This window comes from Alternaria dauci, chromosome 1 (genome assembly GCF_042100115.1).
Source record: "Alternaria dauci strain A2016 chromosome 1, whole genome shotgun sequence".
NCBI lineage: Eukaryota > Fungi > Ascomycota > Dothideomycetes > Pleosporales > Pleosporaceae > Alternaria > Alternaria dauci.
In genome coordinates this window covers 1,293,130-1,314,992 of record NC_091272.1, presented here as the reverse complement: position 1 = coordinate 1,314,992, position 21,863 = coordinate 1,293,130, and the positions used below count along the sequence as shown (strand labels likewise).

General features: G+C 51.8%; 6 protein-coding genes across 6 annotated transcripts; 5 read left to right on the top strand and 1 right to left on the bottom strand.

Annotated features, from left to right (window-relative positions):
• The first annotated feature begins 96 nt into the window (after positions 1 to 96).
• Positions 97 to 1,284, top strand: ACET3X_000419 (uncharacterized protein). Its single transcript, XM_069447713.1, has 2 exons — positions 97 to 660; positions 708 to 1,284. The coding sequence occupies exons 1-2, from the start codon at positions 594 to 596 to the stop codon at positions 1,019 to 1,021; spliced, it is 381 nt and encodes a 126-aa protein (XP_069310661.1). The 5' UTR covers positions 97 to 593; the 3' UTR covers positions 1,022 to 1,284.
• Positions 1,285 to 3,041: 1,757 nt separating this feature from the next.
• ACET3X_000418 (uncharacterized protein) lies at positions 3,042 to 4,342 on the top strand (the record flags this gene model as incomplete). The annotated part of the gene is made up of 4 exons (XM_069447711.1): positions 3,042 to 3,121; positions 3,175 to 3,241; positions 3,289 to 3,372; positions 3,422 to 4,342. The coding sequence occupies 4 exons, from the start codon at positions 3,042 to 3,044 to the stop codon at positions 4,340 to 4,342; spliced, it is 1,152 nt and encodes a 383-aa protein (XP_069310660.1).
• A 397-nt stretch (positions 4,343 to 4,739) lies between these two features.
• Positions 4,740 to 7,851, top strand: ACET3X_000417 (uncharacterized protein). Its single transcript, XM_069447710.1, has 5 exons — positions 4,740 to 5,145; positions 5,241 to 6,430; positions 6,509 to 6,521; positions 6,581 to 7,248; positions 7,299 to 7,851. The coding sequence occupies exons 1-5, from the start codon at positions 5,056 to 5,058 to the stop codon at positions 7,510 to 7,512; spliced, it is 2,175 nt and encodes a 724-aa protein (XP_069310659.1). The 5' UTR covers positions 4,740 to 5,055; the 3' UTR covers positions 7,513 to 7,851.
• A 1,432-nt stretch (positions 7,852 to 9,283) lies between these two features.
• ACET3X_000416 (uncharacterized protein) lies at positions 9,284 to 11,011 on the top strand (the record flags this gene model as incomplete). Its single annotated transcript, XM_069447709.1, has 5 exons — positions 9,284 to 9,331; positions 9,380 to 9,509; positions 9,564 to 9,618; positions 9,678 to 10,141; positions 10,194 to 11,011. 5 exons carry the CDS (start codon positions 9,284 to 9,286, stop codon positions 11,009 to 11,011), a joined length of 1,515 nt encoding a protein of 504 aa, XP_069310658.1.
• A 232-nt stretch (positions 11,012 to 11,243) lies between these two features.
• ACET3X_000415 (uncharacterized protein) lies at positions 11,244 to 13,106 on the bottom strand (the record flags this gene model as incomplete). Its single annotated transcript, XM_069447708.1, has 1 exon — positions 11,244 to 13,106. The coding sequence occupies one exon, from the start codon at positions 13,104 to 13,106 to the stop codon at positions 11,244 to 11,246; it is 1,863 nt and encodes a 620-aa protein (XP_069310657.1).
• A 1,810-nt stretch (positions 13,107 to 14,916) lies between these two features.
• On the top strand, positions 14,917 to 20,309 carry ACET3X_000414 (uncharacterized protein; the record flags this gene model as incomplete). The annotated part of the gene is made up of 8 exons (XM_069447707.1): positions 14,917 to 15,211; positions 15,276 to 16,123; positions 16,547 to 16,587; positions 16,643 to 16,763; positions 16,817 to 18,853; positions 18,905 to 19,279; positions 19,326 to 19,999; positions 20,051 to 20,309. The coding sequence occupies 8 exons, from the start codon at positions 14,917 to 14,919 to the stop codon at positions 20,307 to 20,309; spliced, it is 4,650 nt and encodes a 1,549-aa protein (XP_069310656.1).
• Positions 20,310 to 21,863: the final 1,554 nt, after the last annotated feature.

Below are 21,863 nucleotides of genomic sequence, written 5' to 3'. Positions count from 1 at the left end.
GGGTAGGCCGCTAGCGCATGCCATCAGCCCTAAACCATGGGAATCCACCGCCCTCCTCTCGTATAAAGAGATGCCACCCCGCGGCTGCTCTTCCTCTCACCACCAAACCTCGCGCTCATCACCCCGTGTTGGGCGCCCTCAGATAGTCTCCAATTCCATTTGACGAATTCCTCGATTTCACCAGCGGGTATCAGGACCCGCCCTTTAACATCCCAGGATGCAGCAATCAAACGTCACCATGCGATACGTTCCAAGCCAACTCTTCCGCATTTTCTGGCAGCCACAGCAACTCCGTGTCATCGCAAAGCCGCCCTGGAAGTCCGTCAATTAATTGGCATTTCGCAACTTCTTACTCCACCGCCGACAACAGCGGTGCTCTTCTCGATACCACTTCACTTCTTCCTACTACAACTACTTCTGCCTCTTCCTCTTCCGCCGCTTTGTCATGTGGCCTACTTGCACTGGACCCTTCTTTCCAAGCCACCCCTGACTGGGACCTCTTTCCTATATCTGACTCACATTACCTTGGCGATGGCACGCAACTGCTTCCTGGCGACTCTGCTTTACTTCCAACAGTGGAAGACAACGTAAACATGTTCACCATGCCACCCGGCATGGGCAATATCAACATTATGAATTCATCTGCACCCATGATGAGAGGTAAGGACCACGTTCCCTGGCGTTTCACTTGTGTCTAACCTGTCCAGACCACTCTCTATCTGGTTCTTCCTCTACAAGCCACAAGGACCATGGTTCGTCTCCTACTGAGCGGTCCTCTTCATCCAGATTGTCATCTACAAAAAACAGTCCTCTTGCTCCAGAGTCCTCTTCCCGGGTTGAGAAGCGCAAGGCCAACACACTCGCTGCTCGTCGCTACCGCCAAAAGCGCGTCGATCAAATGAGTACTCTCGAATCCGAACTCAAGGACGTCAAAGCTGAACGAGATGATCTCAAAGTTCGCAACGCCAGATTGGAAGGAGAGGTCGAGACGCTTCGTGCTCTTCTACGTTCTCAAAAGTAGCCCTGTGCGTATCGGTCGGTCAGCAAATAATAGTCTCGTCTTTCTTTTCTCAACACTTAGGGGGGCCTCTTTTCAGACGATGTCGGACAATGGGTCGATTCATGGGTACACCTGTTCAGGGTGTTGCTCAGATCGGCAAAATAGGGTATAATCTCAGAGGGCATCGGGACATGGCGATAGGTACTCACAGTCAATCTGGTTATGATGAATTGCATTATCTGTTCTACGAAGCTACGAACTCTACTTCACGTCCTCTATATTTTGTCCTAATCTCTACCTCTGTTTCTCAGCACAATCACTCTTACTCACCTTGAGCAAGAATGTGCACATAGTCAACCTGTGCTCTCCAAACTCATCAAGCATCCTCATAATGAGTAAATGTGAGCAATGTCGATAGCGATGCTCCACAGCAACAACAACCACCTCGTGTTCTGAGAGTACCAGCTGTCCGAGTTCATCCGTGTAAGCCTCCTTACGCCCTTTCGCTAGATTTGGGCCTGAGGCCTAACAACTGCATTAGCGTAGCTTGAAGTGTGGTTCCAAGTGAAGTTGGTCCCCACTTAATGCTTACGAGCCGTCCAATGAGAGAGCGCGACAGTGAGTCATTCTCGCTCACGATGTGTCCGACGTCTTGGCATGCCCTACACCCTCCTTCGTGTTTACCAGCGACTCATGTACGTGGCCTTCACACTCAACAATCCGCGCATCGGTGTAAGCACACCTCTCCGGATAGCGTTTTGCGCGCAACAATCTGCTGACGTCACTGCGCAGACGATCGAACGCGGTTGCTACGACAGTGCTGGCGACTGTCAGGCTGCAGGTGACATTACAATGAACAGCTACCAGCATGTATCACAATGGTGTAGCTGCATGATCAGCCTCTGCATGTACCAAGGTTGGCAATTTGCGCGGTTGACTGTTGGACAATGGGCTTTACCTCTCGTGCCAGGCGACGCAACATCTCTTCTTTGCTCATCGCTACCCGTCATCCTCACCAAAGTCATCTGTAGAAGTCACAGTCTTCATCATCATCATCATCATCAAAAATTTCTCACTTCTCAATTACGTTCAAGCAGCCGCAACTTCTGACGGATTTTTGCCTGATCGATAATCCCTGGGACGGTTCGACATAGAAACTCCTACAGAATCTCCCCTGATCAGCACACTGCTGTGAGCACGTCAGTTCTTGGCCTGTGTGACAGGATACCGAATGCGATATCGTCGTTCAGCAATCGCCTCAGGTCGCCGGTGTTGAGCAACGCATGCAACTCGTGTTTCAGCCTCAGGGTCCTCTGACACTCACGTCACAATGTCAACCCCGGCTAAAAGTGGGCTAGATGGATGTCCTAATGCCGAGTCCATCACCTCATGCAACCGTTCTGCTACTCGGTTATATCCACGCAGCATCGCCTTCTATACCCTTCACGGTTAGTACCTGTTTTGGACTTAGCGTGCATTGGTTTCGCTGCCCAGTATGGAGATGGTGTCTACATCCAGATCCTACTACTTGCGCCGAAACCGCAAGGAAGCTCGTTTTTTGTTCCTTCATCCCATCGCATTGTGGATTCGTCAAGGCTACGGACCGATCATATGGCTGCCCGATGTTATACAACCGTTTCTAAACCCAGCATCTTTCGCCACCCGTGAAGCTTCTCGATCGATTAGACCAATCACGTACTGTGAGCTCGTACTATGGTTCACTTCGCGTCGAGCCATGCGGTCGCTTAACCTGCATGATCGCCACCATTGGGACAAGAACTGCTTATCTACACGCGTCAGGAGCTTGACACGCGCTATGGAACACTTACTTGCGCTCGTGCAGAATCCGGGGAATCCTCAACTTGTATCCGCCCTCATAACCGAACGCTCAGGCCCGAATCACTCTGTCCATGTTCATGTTTGTTCATACACTCGTTTTCTTCTGCTGTTGTCCGGGCGCATAACTGCATATCTTAAACTGTTCAATCGGTCCTAGAAACGACCGACATCCATTTTTGTATCATACGTGCAGTCATACAACATGTATTTCCGGCCGGGATATGTGGTGGTGATTGTTGGGGCGATACTGACAACAATATCAACAATCATCGTAGCGTTACGGTAAGACTAACTGTTGCTGAAGCGGCATGAGCAAAGACTGATCAATCAAACAGATACTATTGCCGGTACTTCCTTATGGGATCGGTCAGTGCGAGTGATCATCTCATGTTCGTCGCTCTTGTAAGTTCAAGCTCTGTACCATCCTCTACAAAGCTTACGAGGTTCAGGTGGTTACATGGGGCAATTTTGTCGTGAACTTCTATCAAGACGAGACGAGCAGTCACTCGCGGCCAAGCTATCTGTTCAAACCAGTGAGTAAATGCAAATGCTCTTCGGGCGCCACTGTCTAACAAAACGCAGGAAGAACACCCGGAAATCATAGAACAAGTGCGCGGGAATCTTATCTCATGGTGGGTATACCGCTTGACCTACACCATTGGCCTAGGCTTCGTAAAACTCAGCATCCTCTTCTTCTACCGCACCATCGCCGCGAACAAAACATTCCGTCGGCTTGTATACGCTACGATCGCGTTCGTCTGCATGTACACATTTGCTGCGAGCATGGCGTCGATCTTCCAATGCGAAAACCCCTCCGAAGCTTGGTCCACAGCCAACTACCTGGCACAATTCGATAGCGATCCAAATACCAAGCAGAAACAGGTCAAATGCTTTGATCCTATCAAACTTTGGGTGTTTTCCTCGGCCTCGAATCTGATAAGCGACATCATCATTCTCATGCTCCCACTGCCGACGCTGCTCAGTCTTCGCATACCCATGGCCAAACGTTTGGCGCTCATTGGTATTTTTTCTGTCGGAGTCATGGCCATAACTGCGTCGTCCGTACGTGTCTGGGTTATGATGCTGTGGGCCGAGTCACCGTATAATTCGGCGCGGTTTGGAAACGACCTCCTCCTGTGGGGTCAAGTTGAGACGAACAGTGGCATCATCTCTTCATCTATACCATTTCTCCGTCTCTTGTTTCGCAGCAAACAAAAGGAAGACCGGAGCGCAACGCCAAGGAAGGTCTACAAAGTCCCTTCGCAGCCTATCCAGGTTGATGCCTTTAGCCAGCATAAAGCGCTCGACATGGACGAGTGGCCGCTCCGGGAAGAGAAGATGGTTGCGGAGCAATCCAATTGCTTCATCACCATACATGCAGAGACGGTCCGTACTAGAGGCTCTGCTTGGGGTCCTTTTATCACGATACCGGAAAGTCTAAGCTCAAGTAGCAGAGGCGAGACACAGCTGGAGTCTGTACACCACCCGCACATGACAGTATGAGGAGGCTAGAGGATAGATTCTGTATTTGTAACGATAATGATAATACGATTAGATTGAGTTTGAATCTCCGAGACGTCCATCACAGTCGTGGTCCTGTTCGTCAGCAGTCTGGTTCGTTGGTAGCGAGCGACGCGTTCTGTACCCTGGGAAACGCGCAAGCCCATTCTTCGATTGAAGCAGCCTTCAACTGCAACAGGACGTCTGCCACGAGCGAAGGCGGAGTCGACGGATGTCTAACGTGGGACGTCGCACAACCGTGCCACAACGGCTGCAGTCCGACATGGGTCCAACGATGGCACTTTCCCGCTTTTAGTTAACCTCGGGCGGACCTATCCATAGATGTCGATCTCATGCGGCTGCGCAGGAGTCGGGAGAGCGATTGAGAGGTCACGTAGACGTTTATACTCGATCGCATCATCGTCGTGCTCCTAGCTACGAGGCGCTTGTTTATTGCAGCACACGGCCCCAAACTTGCCCCTCTTCCCCACATCTCGGCTTAGGTCTTAAGCTGTTGGGTAACTACCAGCACCGTGGCTTCCTCACGCATCACCAAGCTCTTCCTCGCCGCTGTCGCTCTCTTCATCGCGACATCCGCCATCCTGGCTTCAATCCGACTCGGCGGACGCGTACCATCCATATTGCAATACGTCAAGCCCTCTCCACACCGGAATCCCCTCTATACACAACCGTTCAGGCCGCTCACCAACTCCACCATGGCTCCCTCGCAGTACAAGACCCCGCCGCAGCTGCCGCCAAAGTTCACGGCTACCAAGCAAAGCATGGTCGACGATGCAAAGCGACTGGTATGTGGGATGCCCGAGTCCTGGGACTTGTTCCTGGAATCGCTGCCGCCGACCCCGCAGGAGGGGTGTTGCGACCGGGTGCTGACACTTCTCAGATCGACAGGTCTCGCAGCGTCCAAGATGCCATCGTTCGCGATGTAAAGCCCGAGAGCGCGAACTTCCAAAACACACTCCTTCAGATCGCCCGCGATGACAACAAGATGGCCATCGAAGCGCACATCCTCGGCTTCTACAACGCCGTGTCAACAAGCAAGGAGCTACGCGATGCGTCTAGCGAGGTGGAACAGATGCTTGACGACTTCGGCATCGAGTCATCCATGCGCGAGGACGTCTTCAATCTCATCGATGCGGTACTGAAGAAAGGCGAGAAGCTGGACCCCGAGTCCCAGCGGCTGCTGGAGAAAGACCACAAGTCGTTCATCCGAAATGGTCTGAACCTTCCCGCGGGACCCAAGAGGGACAGGTTCAAAGAGATCAAGCAGCGTCTGAGTCAAATCAGCATTGCCTTCCAGAAGAACCTCAACGAGGAGAACGGCGGGTTGTGGTTCACACCGGAGGAATTGCACGGCGTACCGGACGATGTCGTCTCAGGACTCAAGAAAGGCGAGGGCGAGAACGAGGGCAAGCTGTTCCTGACCTTCAAATACCCCGACCTTTTCCCAACCCTCAAATACGCCACGAACCCGGAGACACGGATGAAGGTTTTTGTCGAGAACGAGAACAAGTGCAACGACAACGTACCACTGTTCAGGGAGGCCATCCTACTCCGCGACGAAGCCGCCCGCCTTCTGGGCTATGACAACCACGCGCAGTTCCGGATAGAAGACAAGATGGCGAAGACCACCAAGACCGTCGATGACTTCCTCGGCGACCTGCGCAAAAGGCTCGCACCAGGTGGCAAAAAGGAAATCGAGAAGCTAATTGAACTGAAGAAGCAAGACGTCAAAGAGAATGGAATCACTGGCCCATTGGCAGAAGACTATTACCTGTGGGACAACAGGTACTACGATCGTCTGATGCTGGAGAAGGATTTCCAGCTGGACCACCAAGTCATTGCCGAATACTTCCCTCTCCAGACGACTATCCAAGGCATGCTGAAGATATTTGAAGAGCTCTTCGGTCTCGTGTTCGTTGAGATTGTGGGTGAGGAAGACAGGGCCGCCCTTGCGGATGGCGGCAAGGGATCTGACATTGTCTGGCACGAGGAAGTGCAGATCTTTAGCGTTTGGGACGACAAGGGCGAAGGCGAAGGCTTCGTTGGCTATCTCTACCTTGATCTCTTCCCGTGAGTACCCTGTGCACGGACCCATGTCACGTGTTCTCATCCCGAAATATGTCCGAGCTTTTGCTAACTCAACACCAGACGCGACGGCAAGGTATGGAGACAACCACAACACTTCTAGGACATATACTGACGTCATTTTTTAATGAAAAGTACGGCCACGCGGCTAACTTTAACCTCCAACCTGGCTACATAGATGAGAACGGCAAGCGACGATACCCTGCAACGGCCTTGGTCTGCAACTTTTCCAAGCCAACGAAGAAGAAGCCATCATTGCTGAAGCATGATGAAGTTGTCACTCTCTTCCACGAGCTCGGACACGGTATCCACGACCTGGTGTCACGGACGACGTACTCCCGCTTCCACGGCACTAATACCGTTCGCGATTTCGTCGAAGCACCATCACAAATGTTAGAAAACTGGTGCTGGACTCCCTCGCAACTCCGCTCTCTATCTCACCACTATTCTTACGTCTCTTCCGACTACGAGAAGGCATACCTAGAGTCGTCAGGCGCCGAAAAGAAGCCCTCAGAGCAGATTCCCCAATCATTGGTCGCCAAGTTGATCTCTACGAAGCATGTCAATGACGCGCTCTTCAACTTGAGACAGTTGCATTTCGGAACTTTCGACATGGCTGTTCACGAGCCGGCCAGCCACGAGGAGCTCGAAAAGATGGACATCACTGAGAAGTACAACTCTTTGAGGTACGAAATCAGTCAGCTCAAGGGCCCTGAATCGCTCGAGGGAGACAAGAAGGGTGACTGGCACTGGGGCAACGGAGAGGCGACGTTTGGCCATTTGATCGGTGGTTATGACGCTGGGTAAGCCACATTCAATCACTCCACCAAACACCACATGCTAACCATAACAGCTACTACGGCTACCTCTCCTCTCAGGTCTACTCCACAGACATGTTCTACACCGTCTTCAAGGACGATCCCATGAACCCTAAAGAAGGCCGCCGTTACCGACACACGGTTCTCGAGCGTGGCGGTTCCAAGGAAGAAATGGAAATTCTGGAAGAATTCCTTGGCCGCAAGCCCGAAACCGAGGCTTTCTACAAGGAGTTGGGCATCTCGCAGTAGAAATAGGAGAAAATGCGCGTTACAGTTGATTTCCGTGGATGTGGAAGGAAAGACCTGGGGATATACGACGAAGGAGACTTTATAGGGGTTGATGGTTGGTCTTCAGAGGATACACACGTTGAACCCTGGGAATTGGTCAAAAGACGGGGTGTTCCTATCAACGGGTGGCATAACGGATGGTCGCGGTTGCTTAGAATCATGGTGGATGAGGCTGGCGGATGGGTAGATACGGGCAGTCCTCACGCGTTTGCGTACGATTGAGGGTTTGTTCGATTACATCGTCAGTATCGACATCTCATATAGACCAGCGCATTGTTAGCGGAGGTGGCATCATCTGACAATTAAAACTCCAGTAGTCGTCCGACTGAGCTATCGCACCACTCTCTGACATTGTGAGCATATTCTCAATCACATCAGAAGTCACCATACTATCTCAACAAGCTACTTTCCCACCAGAATATCGTCCTGATTCTCCTCGTGCAACAAAAACATGGCTAAAATCCTACGACCCTCACTAAGCTCTATATCCTCGTCCTTCACAACCTGCTGCAGTCTTCAGAAGCCCTGCGCTGTCCGTGGCTGCCGGAGTACAGTGCGATGGAAGCCAGACTCAGAAAAAAGAGGTGGCACTATATGCAAGCGGCATATGAAGGAGCTTATAGATGTTGTGACGGTGGTTGTGGAAGATTGGTATTTCACGCAGATGCTTGGAAAGGGCAAGTTGAGACTGGAGTGGTGGTAGAAGGTTGAAAGGTAGTAGCAATTATTTACATAGCGTTTAACGTTTCAAAGTCTATTAGTTGTGGCCTTGACGATACAAGTTCATTAGGAGTGTGCTCGATAAGAGGGGGCTGGTGACGCGTTTCTAATCTTCGCATTACACGTCGTTTCATGAACTAACTCGGAACACAAGGCCATTTACGGCTGAAGTGCGATTACCACTCGCTGCGTAGATGGGGGCGGGGCTTTGCGCTAGTGTTATCGCGGAAACCGCGGAAATCGTCCGCTGGCAAGGTACACAAAACCTCCAGCTAAGATATTGCGTGTAAAGTCATTACCGACCATAGCTCTATAACAACTTAATAGTCTGATAACAGGTGGCTGACCTATTCCACACGTGTAATAAGGCAACCCGTCACAATTGCATTCCTACAGTCCGGACCACACGTACAGGTTGTGCGCCACCAGCCCCGAACTGCGGCTCATCAGCTTATCGACTACAACTCCTCTGCAAATATGCGTGGTCAACGCTTCATGATATGAAAAAAAAACCAGCATCTACGCACAAGCTTTTGATCAATCATGGAGAGGCGGCAAAGTTCCGCTACAGTTGCTGTACCACTAACCTGGGCCGCCCCCCGCGAAATCGGCCTCTCCCATTGTCACCAACTGTTAAATGATTGGACGAAGTGACACGCATGATATCCAGGCTCTGGAAGGAAGACAAGGCGTCGGGAAAGGCCCTGTATCAACGCCACACGTCTAGTATGTAGCTTCTTCACTAATGAGGGTAAGTGGAGCAAAGATAAGCACATCCTGATAGGCCTCTTTATTTCTCTCCGATTCGACTATAGTCGCTTTTCCAGCCCGGGTTGTTCGGACTGCTTCCGCGCGTGCTCGATGGTAGTAATAAGGGATATGCGTCAGTGACAGTCTACTTCTCCGACCAAGCGCATCGCAGGTTGCTTTGCGGAAGGGAAGAAACATGAGTGTGCAGAAAGACAATTATAGTAAAGACGATGGAACGTCGGCTCTGGCCTTGCAGCGGACCATGTCCGGGAAGCATGAGCACACGCAAGCCCCAAGTCAGAATCTCGAAGTAAGTCACTGCAACATGGTTGATCAAGCTTTGCTTACTTCGTAACAGCAAAACTTCAACGTTTTGTCTCTCATTTCGACTGCTACTTCTTTGATTGCGACATGGGAAGCACTCAGGTCTACTATGGCCACCGGCCTCATATCCGGAGGCCCGGTGTCACTGGTATTTGGGTATATACGTTCGTCTCAGAAGCCTTCTCATACAATCTATCTTCTAACATGGAATACAACAGTCGCAATCTTGGGAACTCTGGCGACGGCGTTGAGTTTGTCTGAACTGGCATCTATGTGAGTCAAGAACGCATTCATTGGTATTACGATTCCCTAACCAGCCTTTTCTTCACCAGGTACCCTTCAGCTGGAGGCCAATACTACTATGTCGTTCAGCTTGCTCCGAAGAAATTTCGAGCAGCATGGGGATACGCCGCTGGCTGGATCTCTGTCTTTGCCTGGCAAACCTTCACTGCAAGTGCTCCGTTTCTGGGTGCAACAATGCTCCAGGGTATCATCGTACTCAACTACCCGGATTATTCATATCAGAGATGGCACGGTACGATGCTATACTGGGCCTTTCTTGGTCTTGCAACATTTGTCAACGTCTTTGCCATCAAGAGCTTGCCTTGGGTGTTACATGCAACCTTCTTTCTCCATATTGTCCTTTGGTTCGTGTTGGTCGTAGTTATTTGCGTTGTCTCGCCCAACAAGAACACCGCCGAATTCGTCTTCACTACTTATATCAACGAGTCGGGCTGGAGCAGCGACGGCGTAGCCTTCAGCATAGGTCTTCTGAGTAGCACGTATGTGCTTGCTGGTAAGTCCCGGCATGTTCTACCATTGCTCGCACAACCTAACAGTTTTACCAGGATACGATAGCGCGACCCATCTCACCGAAGAGATCAAAGACCCAGAGCGAAATGTCCCGCGAGCTATGCTAGCATCCATCATCATCAACGGCGCGATAGGATTTGGATGGCTCCTCGTCATCTTGTTCTACATGGGCGATATCACTGAAGCGATGGAGACAGCGACCGGATATCCAATCATCCAGATATTCTACCAAATGAGCCGCAACCAGGCGGCGGCTTCAGCCATGACCTGCGCTCTTATCGTCATGGCGGCTCTGGCAACTGTACCACTTGTTCTAACCGCATCTCGAATGCTGTGGTCTTTTGCCCAGGACGCTGGATTACCTTGTTCGAAGACGCTTTCTAGGGTGAACGAGAAACACCACGTTCCTCTACCGGCGATAGCAGTCACCAGTGTGCTCCTCATATTGATCGGCCTGCTGAACATTGGTTCTACAACCGCTTTCAACGCCATCGTCTCGTTGGGTACCGTCGCCTTATACATTTCCTATCTGATGCCCATATTGCTCATATTCTATCGACGAATGGCTCGCCCAAGTTCACTTCTATACGGTCCGTTCCGGCTCGGGAGGCTTGGTGTTGGCATCAATATTGTTTCTATCATTTACACTGTTTACGTATCTATATTTCTTCTCTTCCCACCGTACCAACCTGTCACGGCTCAGAACATGAATTACGCGCCTGTCGTGCTGGGAGGCGTTCTGATACTGAGCGCTGTGTGGTGGTTCGTCAGAGGAAAGAATGAGTTTGTTGGGCCGGTCATGGATACGATAGAGGGTCGGCCTGCGTTAAGTGATGCTCGAAGAGACGTATAGGCGAGACAAACAATTGCTTAGCTTTGTAGTAATGATCATGAGCCTCGTCACGTCAAGGTAGCATGGCTGTCCCTATGATGGCATCAATCCCGGACAATTTGAATAGCAATCTTGGATAGAAATCTAGTAGTCGCCTTTGGCAGCATCATTTCTCGATGATGATGAAGAATGCGATAAGTATGGAAAAAGCAAATTATGTTCAAAGAAGGAAAGATATATACACAACGCGTGGTTACACACGGCACAGCTTGCCATTCTCGTTAGGCAGTCCATCAACACTCTCCACTCGCCACCTCTCACTACCCACACCAGTAGTTGCAAAGAACACATCTTGCGGGTCAAGCTTCTTCTTCAGTTCCAACAACCTAGGGTAGTTATCACCAAAGAACGCGTTACCAAAGTCAGGCTCAAGACGATCAGCCTCGGCGAGGTAGGATCCAGCACCAGGGCTAATGTCCCTCCAGGCCTGCATGTCGCCGGCTTGAAAGTCCTTGCGGATTTTCAAGATCTGCTCAGCGGTACTGTTAATGGGCCAGCGCACAGATTGCATGCTGAACGAGACCAAGGGGCGCCAGTGAGTGTTCACAGCGTTGTCGGTGTTGTATGGGTCCTTTGCCTGCATGTTGAAGTGGACCTGAACGCGGTTGTTCTCGCTCGATGCGCGGATGCGTTCGTAAACCTCTTGACGCTTTTCGGCAGTCTCAAAGTTGGCGCGAGGGAATAGGCGCGATGCAGTCGCTACATTGGGCTTCTGCACGGCTTCGAGAGGGAAGGAGTTGCGCCAGGCATCGTAGAAATTGTCGTAGTGAGTGATGTTGGGGTCGAACTTGACGCCCAAGTCGTTCAGTTGATCGAACCAGGGCTGTAGGAGCGCGGTTGCCTCCTCTACGTTCTTGCCAGGCGCGAAGAAGGGCGTGAAGGCAAATGAAAAGGTACCGTTGGATGGAATCAAAGTCGTGTATGTGTATGTCCCGGCGTCTGCGTTGGCAATCCATGAGTCCATGTAAGCGCGGTAGGCAGCCCAGAATGTCTCGTTGCCGGTTTGGGCAGAAGAAAAGCCAAAGCGAGAGACTGTGACTTCGAGATCGGGATGGGCCTTGACAGTTACGGAGGTAACCACACCGAAGGTGCTGCCGCCGCCACCACGAAGGGCCCAAAAGAGGTCGGTGTTCGAGGTACTGTTTGCGACAACGAACTCGCCGTCGGCTGTGACGACCTCCATGGACAAGACGCTATCAGCGCCAGTACCGTACAGTCCAGTCATTGGGGAGTGGCCACCTCCTTGAATGTATCCTCCCATAACTCCGACTGTCTCTCCTTCGCCACCAACGACAATTCTGCCCTTCTCAGCAGCAGCCTTGTAAATCTCGAAGGCTTGCACACCGACACCGCTCTTGAACGCAGGACCGGTCCAGTTGAGCTTCTCATCGACATACTCTTCGATGTACTCGATCTCCTTCATGTTGTGCGTCCAGATACTAAGAGCATCCTTACCACCACTCTTGCCTAGGAAGTCGTGGCCAGTGTTTCTGATGATGAGTCTGACACCGGTATTGCGTGCAAAGTTCACGGCAGCCTGCACATGCTTGGGCTCAGTGGCGTTAACAACATACATGGGGAAGCCTCCACGAGTGCAGCCGTGGGAGTCGAAGAGTACTGGCGGTGTGCAGGTCATGCCCTGCCCGACTGGAGACATCATCTCGATGGGATCAACCATGTGAATGTACGACTTCTGCCACGCTGCCACAGTGTATTCGGAACATTTGGCAGCGTTGTAGTCATCGCCAGGATAGCACACTGCTGCCAGTGGAGTAGGTGCGCTGATGACACGGTCACCAGTGACTTTGTTGAGTTGTGACCATGCTTCGTCGGATGGCCATTGAGGATCATCGGGGTAGACCTTGCATCGCGAGGCGTTTGTGGGTGTTGTAACGTCAGAAGAGCCCGGGAGGAAGAGCGATCTGATGTCTGAAGGGACGCCTTGGAGGTCCACATCCACGTTGAGGGTGTTGGTCTCAGCCTGGGCCGACAGGACAGGCGATGCTGTGGTTGAGGCAGCGGCCAGAACCGTGAGCCACAAAGCGACGGACGCCATTTTTGTAAGTTCGTCTGTAAGACAACGACTCAGAGTATGACCGAGTTTACCGGTCTTTGGGAATAGATCGTCTCCCGTCGAACGGCTGCAGATCTATAAGTCGGTCAGAAAGTTTCTTTGTGCGTCATGGTCGACCGTTTCTTACTATCCCTTTCGCCTGGGGCTTGCGGCTGCTGGCGTGCTACGGACCGTTGCGCGCTGAGACAAAGAAACAAGAGGATAGTCATATTGGTCATCCTATTGACTGACTCGATATAGGAGGCAACGTCCAATATGCCGCGCTTGCCAGGATGTAGGCTAATGCTCTTTGTCCTGGGTGTGACTGCTGATCTTCTCTAGAAACTGTATTGACAGCTGAGGTAGCCAGGGTCCACGACAAGGTGTTGATATGGTCACAAATCTGCGACCTATCCGACCTTGGAGAGCGTTCATGTATGCAGGTGTTGCGCAACGCACTTTTCCTCACCTGCATATTCTCCTATATTGAACCTATCACAGTCAACGATCAACAAATCCTAATGCAAACTTTGTACGTGTGAGGCTATGAAAAGGATATCAACTGCGCCACGTGCGCTCGAATATGTCGTTGGGACTAGTCTCCGGCACATCGTTACTCGAGTCGTGAGGCTGGTCGTCCAGGGTGCGCTCGCTGGTGCCGTTCAAGCTGCCGGTAGTGCGAAGCTTGAGAGTCATGGTCGTACCTAGAACGGGAAGGAGCCGGAGATACCGTACTAACGCGAGTACCTGCAGCTCAGAATTCTCCTTTGAGCCGCGGCTCTGGCGATGGCATTGGAATCCATTCACCCTTATGTCGGTCTACGCTGCGATTGAGTTTGTTTTTTCCGGAGAAAACACGTGTGCTGACCCCCGCCTTTCACGGCTCGGGCAATAATTCCATGGCGCGGGATCGACCTCCGTCCGCCACCCGACAATCCTCCCACTCCCTCCATGTTCTGAGGATCGGCATACTGACTTCCCCTAATCGCAAGCGCCTCCAGAAAATCGACTCACCAGCATCGCAGTTATATTGCCTAGCGGGATATCTAATTACCCATGGCGTCTTGCGGGCTCGTTGCCAACTAACAGGGGTTCAGGGCGTCCATCCCGCGGTTGAGGCCCGTGTCCAGGGCTGAACTGAGTATGTCAGCCCGAATTCGGACCGTGAGGAACCACTTTCGACTTTATGAGACAGTCTAGTCCTTGTTTTGGTCAAGCGAGAGGGCAAGATACGAGCGGAAGGTGACCATGTTGCCGCGGTCATGGCCTGCATAACGAACAGCCTCGCTTTAGAACGACGTCTCCCGCGCCTGGCAGGTTTTCATCCTTGAGACGTCCAGAGTCTAGAGCAGCGGCTGGTCCGGTGCAGCTTTCCACCTCGCCGTGCATCTGTCAGCCGTCAATGACAACATCCTTCTTGGCCACCAGAACATCTGATATTAAGGGATTGTACGTGCGACTTCCCGCGTGGAGCACTGGAGGACGCGGCATATACTAGTCACATAACGAAAAACTTGAGCCTGTCCACACGCGTTGCGGGTACATTCGACTTTTTCCCCAGTGGGCCAATACTGCCTACATTATCCGTCAACCTTCAGATCGTCGCTGTTTGCGTCACTACTCCACGTTCGCTTCTCTGTGCGATCTACCGTTGCGGACCCACGATTTCCATCATCCGTCTGGCACACCCGGCTCACGATCGACTGAGCAAGCGAACACTGGACATTACGCCGTAGGCTTCAACGCCGGTTGCTCATTTACGGATTGAGCACTCCCAGGTTGCACGACTACGGTGCCAAAGCTCGGCAATACCATGGTCGAAAGCCGACAAGACCAGGTACTGGCCATTGTGGGTACTTTTACAGTCGTTGCTTCTCTCACAGTCTTCCTTAGAGTATGGTCGCGCTATCTCGGACGCAACTTTTCCTGGGATGACTGGTTGATACTGGCCGCCTTTGTGCTTCTAATAGCAGACACCGTGGGAACGTGGATGTACATCATACTGAGTGGCACTGGCTACCATGTCTATGATTTGCCTAAGAAGTCGGTTAAGGAGCAGCTTGTGGCGTTGAGATGGAACTTTTCTGTACAGATGTTGTACCATCCTCGTACGTATTCCTCAGCCGCTGGAGAGATGTCATGACTCTACTAACATGTCCGGTCCGCTTGTAGTCATGGGATTGATTCGAGCTTCTATCATCATGTTTCTTTTCCGTATGAAGGACAGTCGTCGTCGCATACGATACCCATTGCACGTTACTTTCTGGCTCAACGTCCTCTACTCCATCGGATCAACGATAGTCAATGTCGTACAGTGCACGCCCGCAGCATATGCTTGGTCCAGGCCTGCCATGGACAGCATTGACGCCAACGGGAACCTCGTACCAGGTGGTACATGTATCGACTCGCGTACATTCGTACTGGTGTCTTGTGCCCTATCGATTTTCATGGATCTCATCATCATTCCCATCCCCTCCGTCATGGTATGGGGTCTCCAGATGCATAGACGTACGAAGATTCTGGTAGTAATCGTGATGAGCTTGGGATGGATTGCGACGGGCGTGTCGGTAGGCAGGTTTATCGTGTATTATTACCGGTTTGCCCCTGACAACAAAGACCGTACCTGGGATATCGGCATTGGAATCAGCATCGCCGAACCTGCTGTACACATCATGACAGCATGCGCACCAGCGACCAAGTGCCTCTTCCGATACCTGTTTCCACAGTACGGCACCAATCAAAACACGTCATACTACCGAGACCCTACTGCGGATACGAATCGGCGTAACACCAAGGTATTCGCAGGCTTCCACTTCGGGGTTTCCAACAACATAGATGATGAGATCACCATGGAAGGGATGGGAGGCGCACCGAGGACTGCTCCACTTCCACCGGTCAAGGACGAATCCGAATACGGGCTGAAAACCATGGGTAGCTTTGAATCAAAAGAGTATGTTGCAAGGGGAGTAAGCAGAAAGAAGAGTTGTTCGAAAACAGCATGCACGGAAGCAAGCGAGCCAGTGGCAATCGAGCCGAAGCATTGCCTGGGGCAAGCTCGGTGATTGTATTTTGAGGTCCTGCGTTGATGAGCGATGATAGCGTTTGATACACCGTGAATATTTTCACACCTCTTGCAGCACATAGTAGTAATCGACGACGTTTACGGCCAGCGGAAGCTTGATCTTCTTGACAATATCATTGCAGTGTCAAGTGGCAGAGGCCCAAAGTGACAATGGACGCGTGATCGCGCTGCTACGTGAAAGCCTAGCGCGTTATGGTGGGGGCGCTACCGAGACCCTTGCCCAGGTGAGGCGGAATAACAAACATTGGCAGCAGCGCAGTCCAGCACGACAGCACATGCAGCCACCATGAGGATTATCGAACTTGTAATCGATGTGAGCGCGACCTGAGACTGCATTTGGCGCTCTCTAACATGACTCCAGGGCTACAAGTCATACGCTGTCCGAACAGTCATCTCTGGCTGGTAAGGCTTGTTTACGTCCTCCTTGCGCAGAGACAGGCGACTGACAGCTGGGCAGGGACGAGAGCTTCAACTCAATCACGGGTCTCAACGGATCCGGAAAGTCAAACATTCTCGATGCAATATGTTTCGTACTGGGAATCAATAACTTGAGCGTGGTGCGGGCGCAGAACTTACAGGTGCGTGTACAAGGGGGGGACCATACGCAGCGAAAGGGCTTACACCGCTGCAGGATCTCATTTACAAGCGCGGCCAAGCGGGCGTCACGAAAGCGAGCGTTACCATCGTCTTCGACAACCGCGACAAGTCGAAGAGCCCCGTTGGCTTCGAGGAACATGCGCAGATATCGGTGACTAGGCAGATCGTGCTCGGCGGCGCGAGCAAATACCTCATCAACGGACACCGCGCGCAGCAACAAAGCATACAGAATCTGTTCCAGTCTGTGCAGCTCAACATCAACAACCCGAACTTCATGATCGCACAGGGAAAGGTGATGCAGGTGCTGAACATGAAAGCCAAGGAGATTTTGGCCATGCTTGAAGAGGCTGCTGGAACGCGAATGTTCGAAGACAGGCGGGACAAGGCCTACAAGACCATGGCAAAGAAGGAGATGAAGGTCCAAGAGATCGCCGAGCTGCTACGAGACGAAATCGACCCGAAGCTCGAGAAACTACGGATGGAGAAGCGTGCATTCCTCGACTTTCAACAGACACAGAGCGAGCTCGAACGCCTCACAAAGCTGGTTGTCGCGTACGACTATGTTCGATACAACGAGCGGTTACAACAGTCAGCCGAGGACCTCGAGGCCAAGAAGCAAAGGGCCAAGGACCTCGATGAATCCTCTGTGCGCATGAAGAAGGAAATAGAGAATCTTCAAGAGGATATCAAGCAAACAAAGGCAACGCGCGAGAAGGAGCTGCGCAAGGGGGGTAAGTTCCAGGCACTGGAAGAAGAGGTCAAGAGGAATTCCCACGAGATCGTCCGCCTGACCACGGTTCTGGACCTGAAGAGGACGAGCATGGCTGAGGAAGCAGACAGGAAGGAAGGCATCGAGAAGAGTGTCAAGGAGCTGGAGAAGCTTCTACACGAAAAGAAGCAGACGTATGAGAAGTTACAGGAAAAGTACCAGACGGCCCACGCCGAGTTGGCCAAACAAACAGAGGAGGTGGAGAAGAAGGAAGAACTGCTACAAACCCTACAAACCGGAGTGGCGTCCAAGGAGGGCCAGGAAGGTGGTTACCAGGGCCAACTGCAAGATGCCAGAAATCGAGCCAGCGCAGCTGCCACCGAGCAAGAGCAGAGCAAGCTCAGGATATCACATCTCGAGAAACAGATCAAGGAAGATGAGCCCAAAGCGAAGAAGGCAAAAGAACAGAATTCCGGACTCCTGAAAGATCTCGAGGTATTAAAATCCCAAGCCAAAAAGCTAGAGGCAGATCTGGCCAAGCTAGGCTACAACGAGGATCAAGAGGCGGAAATGTACCAGCAAGAATCGCATCTTCAAGCGCGTATACGGGAACTTCGACAGCAAGCAGACGGCATGAGGCGACAAGTTGCAAACATTGATTTCAGTTATAGCGACCCCTGCCCGAACTTTGATCGGTCTCGTGTAAAGGGTCTTGTCGCCCAACTCTTCACACTCGAGAAGGAGCACACCAGGGCAGGTACAGCTTTGGAGATTTGCGCTGGTGGCCGGCTGTACAACGTCGTCGTCGACTCAGCTGCCACTGGCAAGCAGCTTCTTGAGAACGGCAAGCTGAAGAAGCGTGTGACAATCATTCCCCTCAACAAAATTGCGGCCTTTAAAGCATCAGCAGAGAAGATCGGAGCAGCTCAAAAGATTGCACCGGGCAAAGTCAATCTGGCTTTGTCGTTGATTGGATATGAGCACGAGGTCAATGCCGCCATGGAGTACGTTTTTGGATCGACACTCGTTTGTGAGGACGCCGAGACCGCTAAGCGCGTGACCTTCGATCCCGCAGTGCGCATGAAGAGCGTTACTCTACAAGGAGACACTTACGACCCTGCTGGTGTGTTGTCTGGTGGTAGCGCGCCGCAGTCCAGCGGGGTTCTCATCACTCTTCAGAAGCTTAACGAAATTACGACAGAGCTCAATTCGCAAGAGGCCCAGCTCCGATCCCTGCAGGAGACCATGGCTAAGGAGAAGAAGAAGTTGGACGCTGCACGCAAATCGAAACAGGAGCTCGACCTCAAGAGGCACGAGATCAAGCTCACCGAGGAGCAGATTGGCAGCAACTCTTCGTCATCGGTATGTCAAATCTGGAAGTCAGATATAAAACTGTTGCTGACTTTGTATTAGATTATCCAAGCTGTGGAAGAAATGAAGCAAACCATCGCTCAGCTCAAGGAAGACATCAAGGCGGCCAAGTCTCGACAAGAGGAGGCCAACAAGGACGTGAAACGTATCGAGCGCGACATGAGTGAGTTCAGCAATAACAAGGATAGCAAACTTGCCGAACTACAGTCATCGCTGGACAAACTCAAGAAGGCTTTGAACAAGAATAGCGCTTCCATCAAGCCACTGCAGACCGAGATGCGCGAAGCCATGGTCGAATCTGAGCAATGCGGTAGCGACCTTGCGGCAGCACAGGAGCAGCTCGACGATGTCCAAACCACCCTGCAGTCTCAACAAGCAGAAATGGACGAGCTGCTGGCTCAACAATCTCGTGTTCAGGTATATTATCCCAGCATGATGTCTTTATCAGTACTAACATTGCTAGGACGCACACGACTTAGCTGCAGCCCGTCTGAGTGACGAGCAAGCGAAGTTGACCGGCTTCGATGAAGAGCTTCGTTCGCTCGAAGATGCTATTAGATCAAAAAATGCATCCATTACTGAAGGTGGTCTGGAACAACAAAAGCTCGGCCACGAAATCGAGAGGTTTCACAAAGAACAAGAAGGCGCGGCTAGCCATGTCAAGGCGCTCGAGAGGGAACATGAGTTCATCGCGAATGACTCTGAGCTTTTCGGACGCAGCGGAACGGTCTATGACTTCAGGGGCGTGAACATGAACGATGCAAAGATCAGGCGAAAGTCGTTGGAAGAACACTTCCAACAGAAAAAGAACAAAATCAATCCGAAGGTCATGGCTATGATCGACAACGTTGAGAAGAAAGAAGCGAGTCTCAAGAGAAATATGCAGACAGTCATCCGCGATAAGTCCAAGATTGAGGAGACTATCCTGAAGCTTGACGAGTATAAACAGGAGGCGCTTCACAAGACATGGACGATTGTCAATCGCGATTTCGGCCAAATCTTCAACGAACTGCTACCAGGTAGTTTCGCGAAGCTGGATCCTCCCGAGGGCAAGACGATTTCTGATGGTCTGGAAGTCAAAGTCATGCTGGGGAAGGTGTGGAAGCAGTCACTGACAGAGCTGAGTGGTGGTCAAAGGTAATGCGCTCACCCGCATTCCTCCGAAACACACGCGCTAACATCTCCTAGGTCACTTATCGCACTATCTCTTATCATGGCTCTTCTCCAATTCAATCCGGCGCCGATGTACATTCTGGACGAGGTCGATGCCGCGCTGGACCTATCCCATACACAAAATATCGGTCGTCTGTTCAAGACTCGCTTCAAGGGGTCGCAATTCATCGTCGTCAGTTTGAAGGACGGCATGTTCCAGAATGCGAACCGTATATTCCGCACACGGTTCGTTGACGGTACTAGTATGGTTTCGGCCACATCGAGCTCTGGATAGTCGTTGATGATTTTGTAATGCGTTATGAGGCATGCTTTGGATACCCGGTGCGAATGGGTGGGAATGCGGGTTGAAATGATATCTGTATAGGCTTGCATATGATGGTGTTGGCGGAGTCTTGTTTATGACACTAGTATCCTAATTGGGAAGTTGGGTATACGCATCTCGGGCTTTACTGGTCGCTTCCTCGTTACATGTCTTGTCGTCCATGCCTCCTTCCCGATGGGGAAACTGAAGGTACAGGCTTCCTTTACACCCCAAGTTTGAACAGCACCATGTTTCCTACAATCGCGCGCTACCTATTCTTTCTGCGCACGCCTTTACGATACACCTACTGGCCTTATCGACGAAACCACTGACGGACATATCCTGGGCTGAACGGTTGGTTGATCGGGCACGCGTGCGTCCTGTCTGCACTAGCGGCACTCACCGCAGGCCCACTCATGCTGTCGGCACCATTGATTAGGGCCCCTGCAAGCGATACCTCCGCGCATCCCTCCATCGACAATCTGGAAGTATCAGGGCTGTTTGCACCCTCTGCTCACGATCTCGGTAACCTCTTGGGCCCGAGCTCCTCTACTTCTCTCGCCCGACACTACACTTCACTCCAGGAGCACGCGGATCAGATTACTGGCACGGACACAGCAGGGAGAGATGAAGGGCTCACCCCGAGACAGATCACGAGACGAGAGGGGTTTGCTTGGGGCGATCGACCAAGCCTCGAAGGTGCGAGGAGGCATAGTCGTAACCCGATGCCGATAGAGCAAGAACGACAAGGCTCACCTCCACCACTAGAGGAGATCATTCGTAGAGCGACCATCGATGATGCAGATGATCTTCAAAACACCAAGGTTCGACGAATGGATAGCATAGAGTTACACGCTTTCGACCCTACCTACCCGACCGGATCCATTTCTACGTCGGGGGAAACTAATGATTCCTATATTCGCGATAACAGAAGATCTTCCATAGCGGCCTTTGCCAAAGGCATTGTACAACATGTGCCCAACTTAAGGATGCCGCGTTCTACAGAGAGCAAGGAAGATCAGCAACGACGAGATTCTGGTGATGGAGCTTCCATGAAGCTGCACAAGAAAGATCGCATGCTATCCTTCGCGCCACTTCCGCTCGTCAAGTCGAAAGAATCATATGACAAGGTGCCAAAGCCGTCCGTTGTGATCGAGGAGCCATCGACCCCAGTTGATACACCGCCAACAACGGTAGACAGTGCGACTTCGCCGTCGAGTCAACACTCAACGCCAAAAGGCGGGCTCCGAGACCGCCGGAAGGTCAACCTTGATCTCTCTATGCCAACCGAAATGCCAGATCTGCCCGCTCGCGGCCGCTCACCCGTCGACATGCTAGGCAGCCTCGGCGCTCCACGTGCGGGAAGTCCAAAAACACCATGGATCCGGAAAGAGGAGCCAAAGTGGGAACCAGCCATGATGACCAAGTCTGCACCTATTCTTGAAGAAGAGTATATCCGCAACAACACCTTGGCGCCGAGGAACGACAACTATGGTGGCATGGGTCTTTTGCCCGATAACGACACGC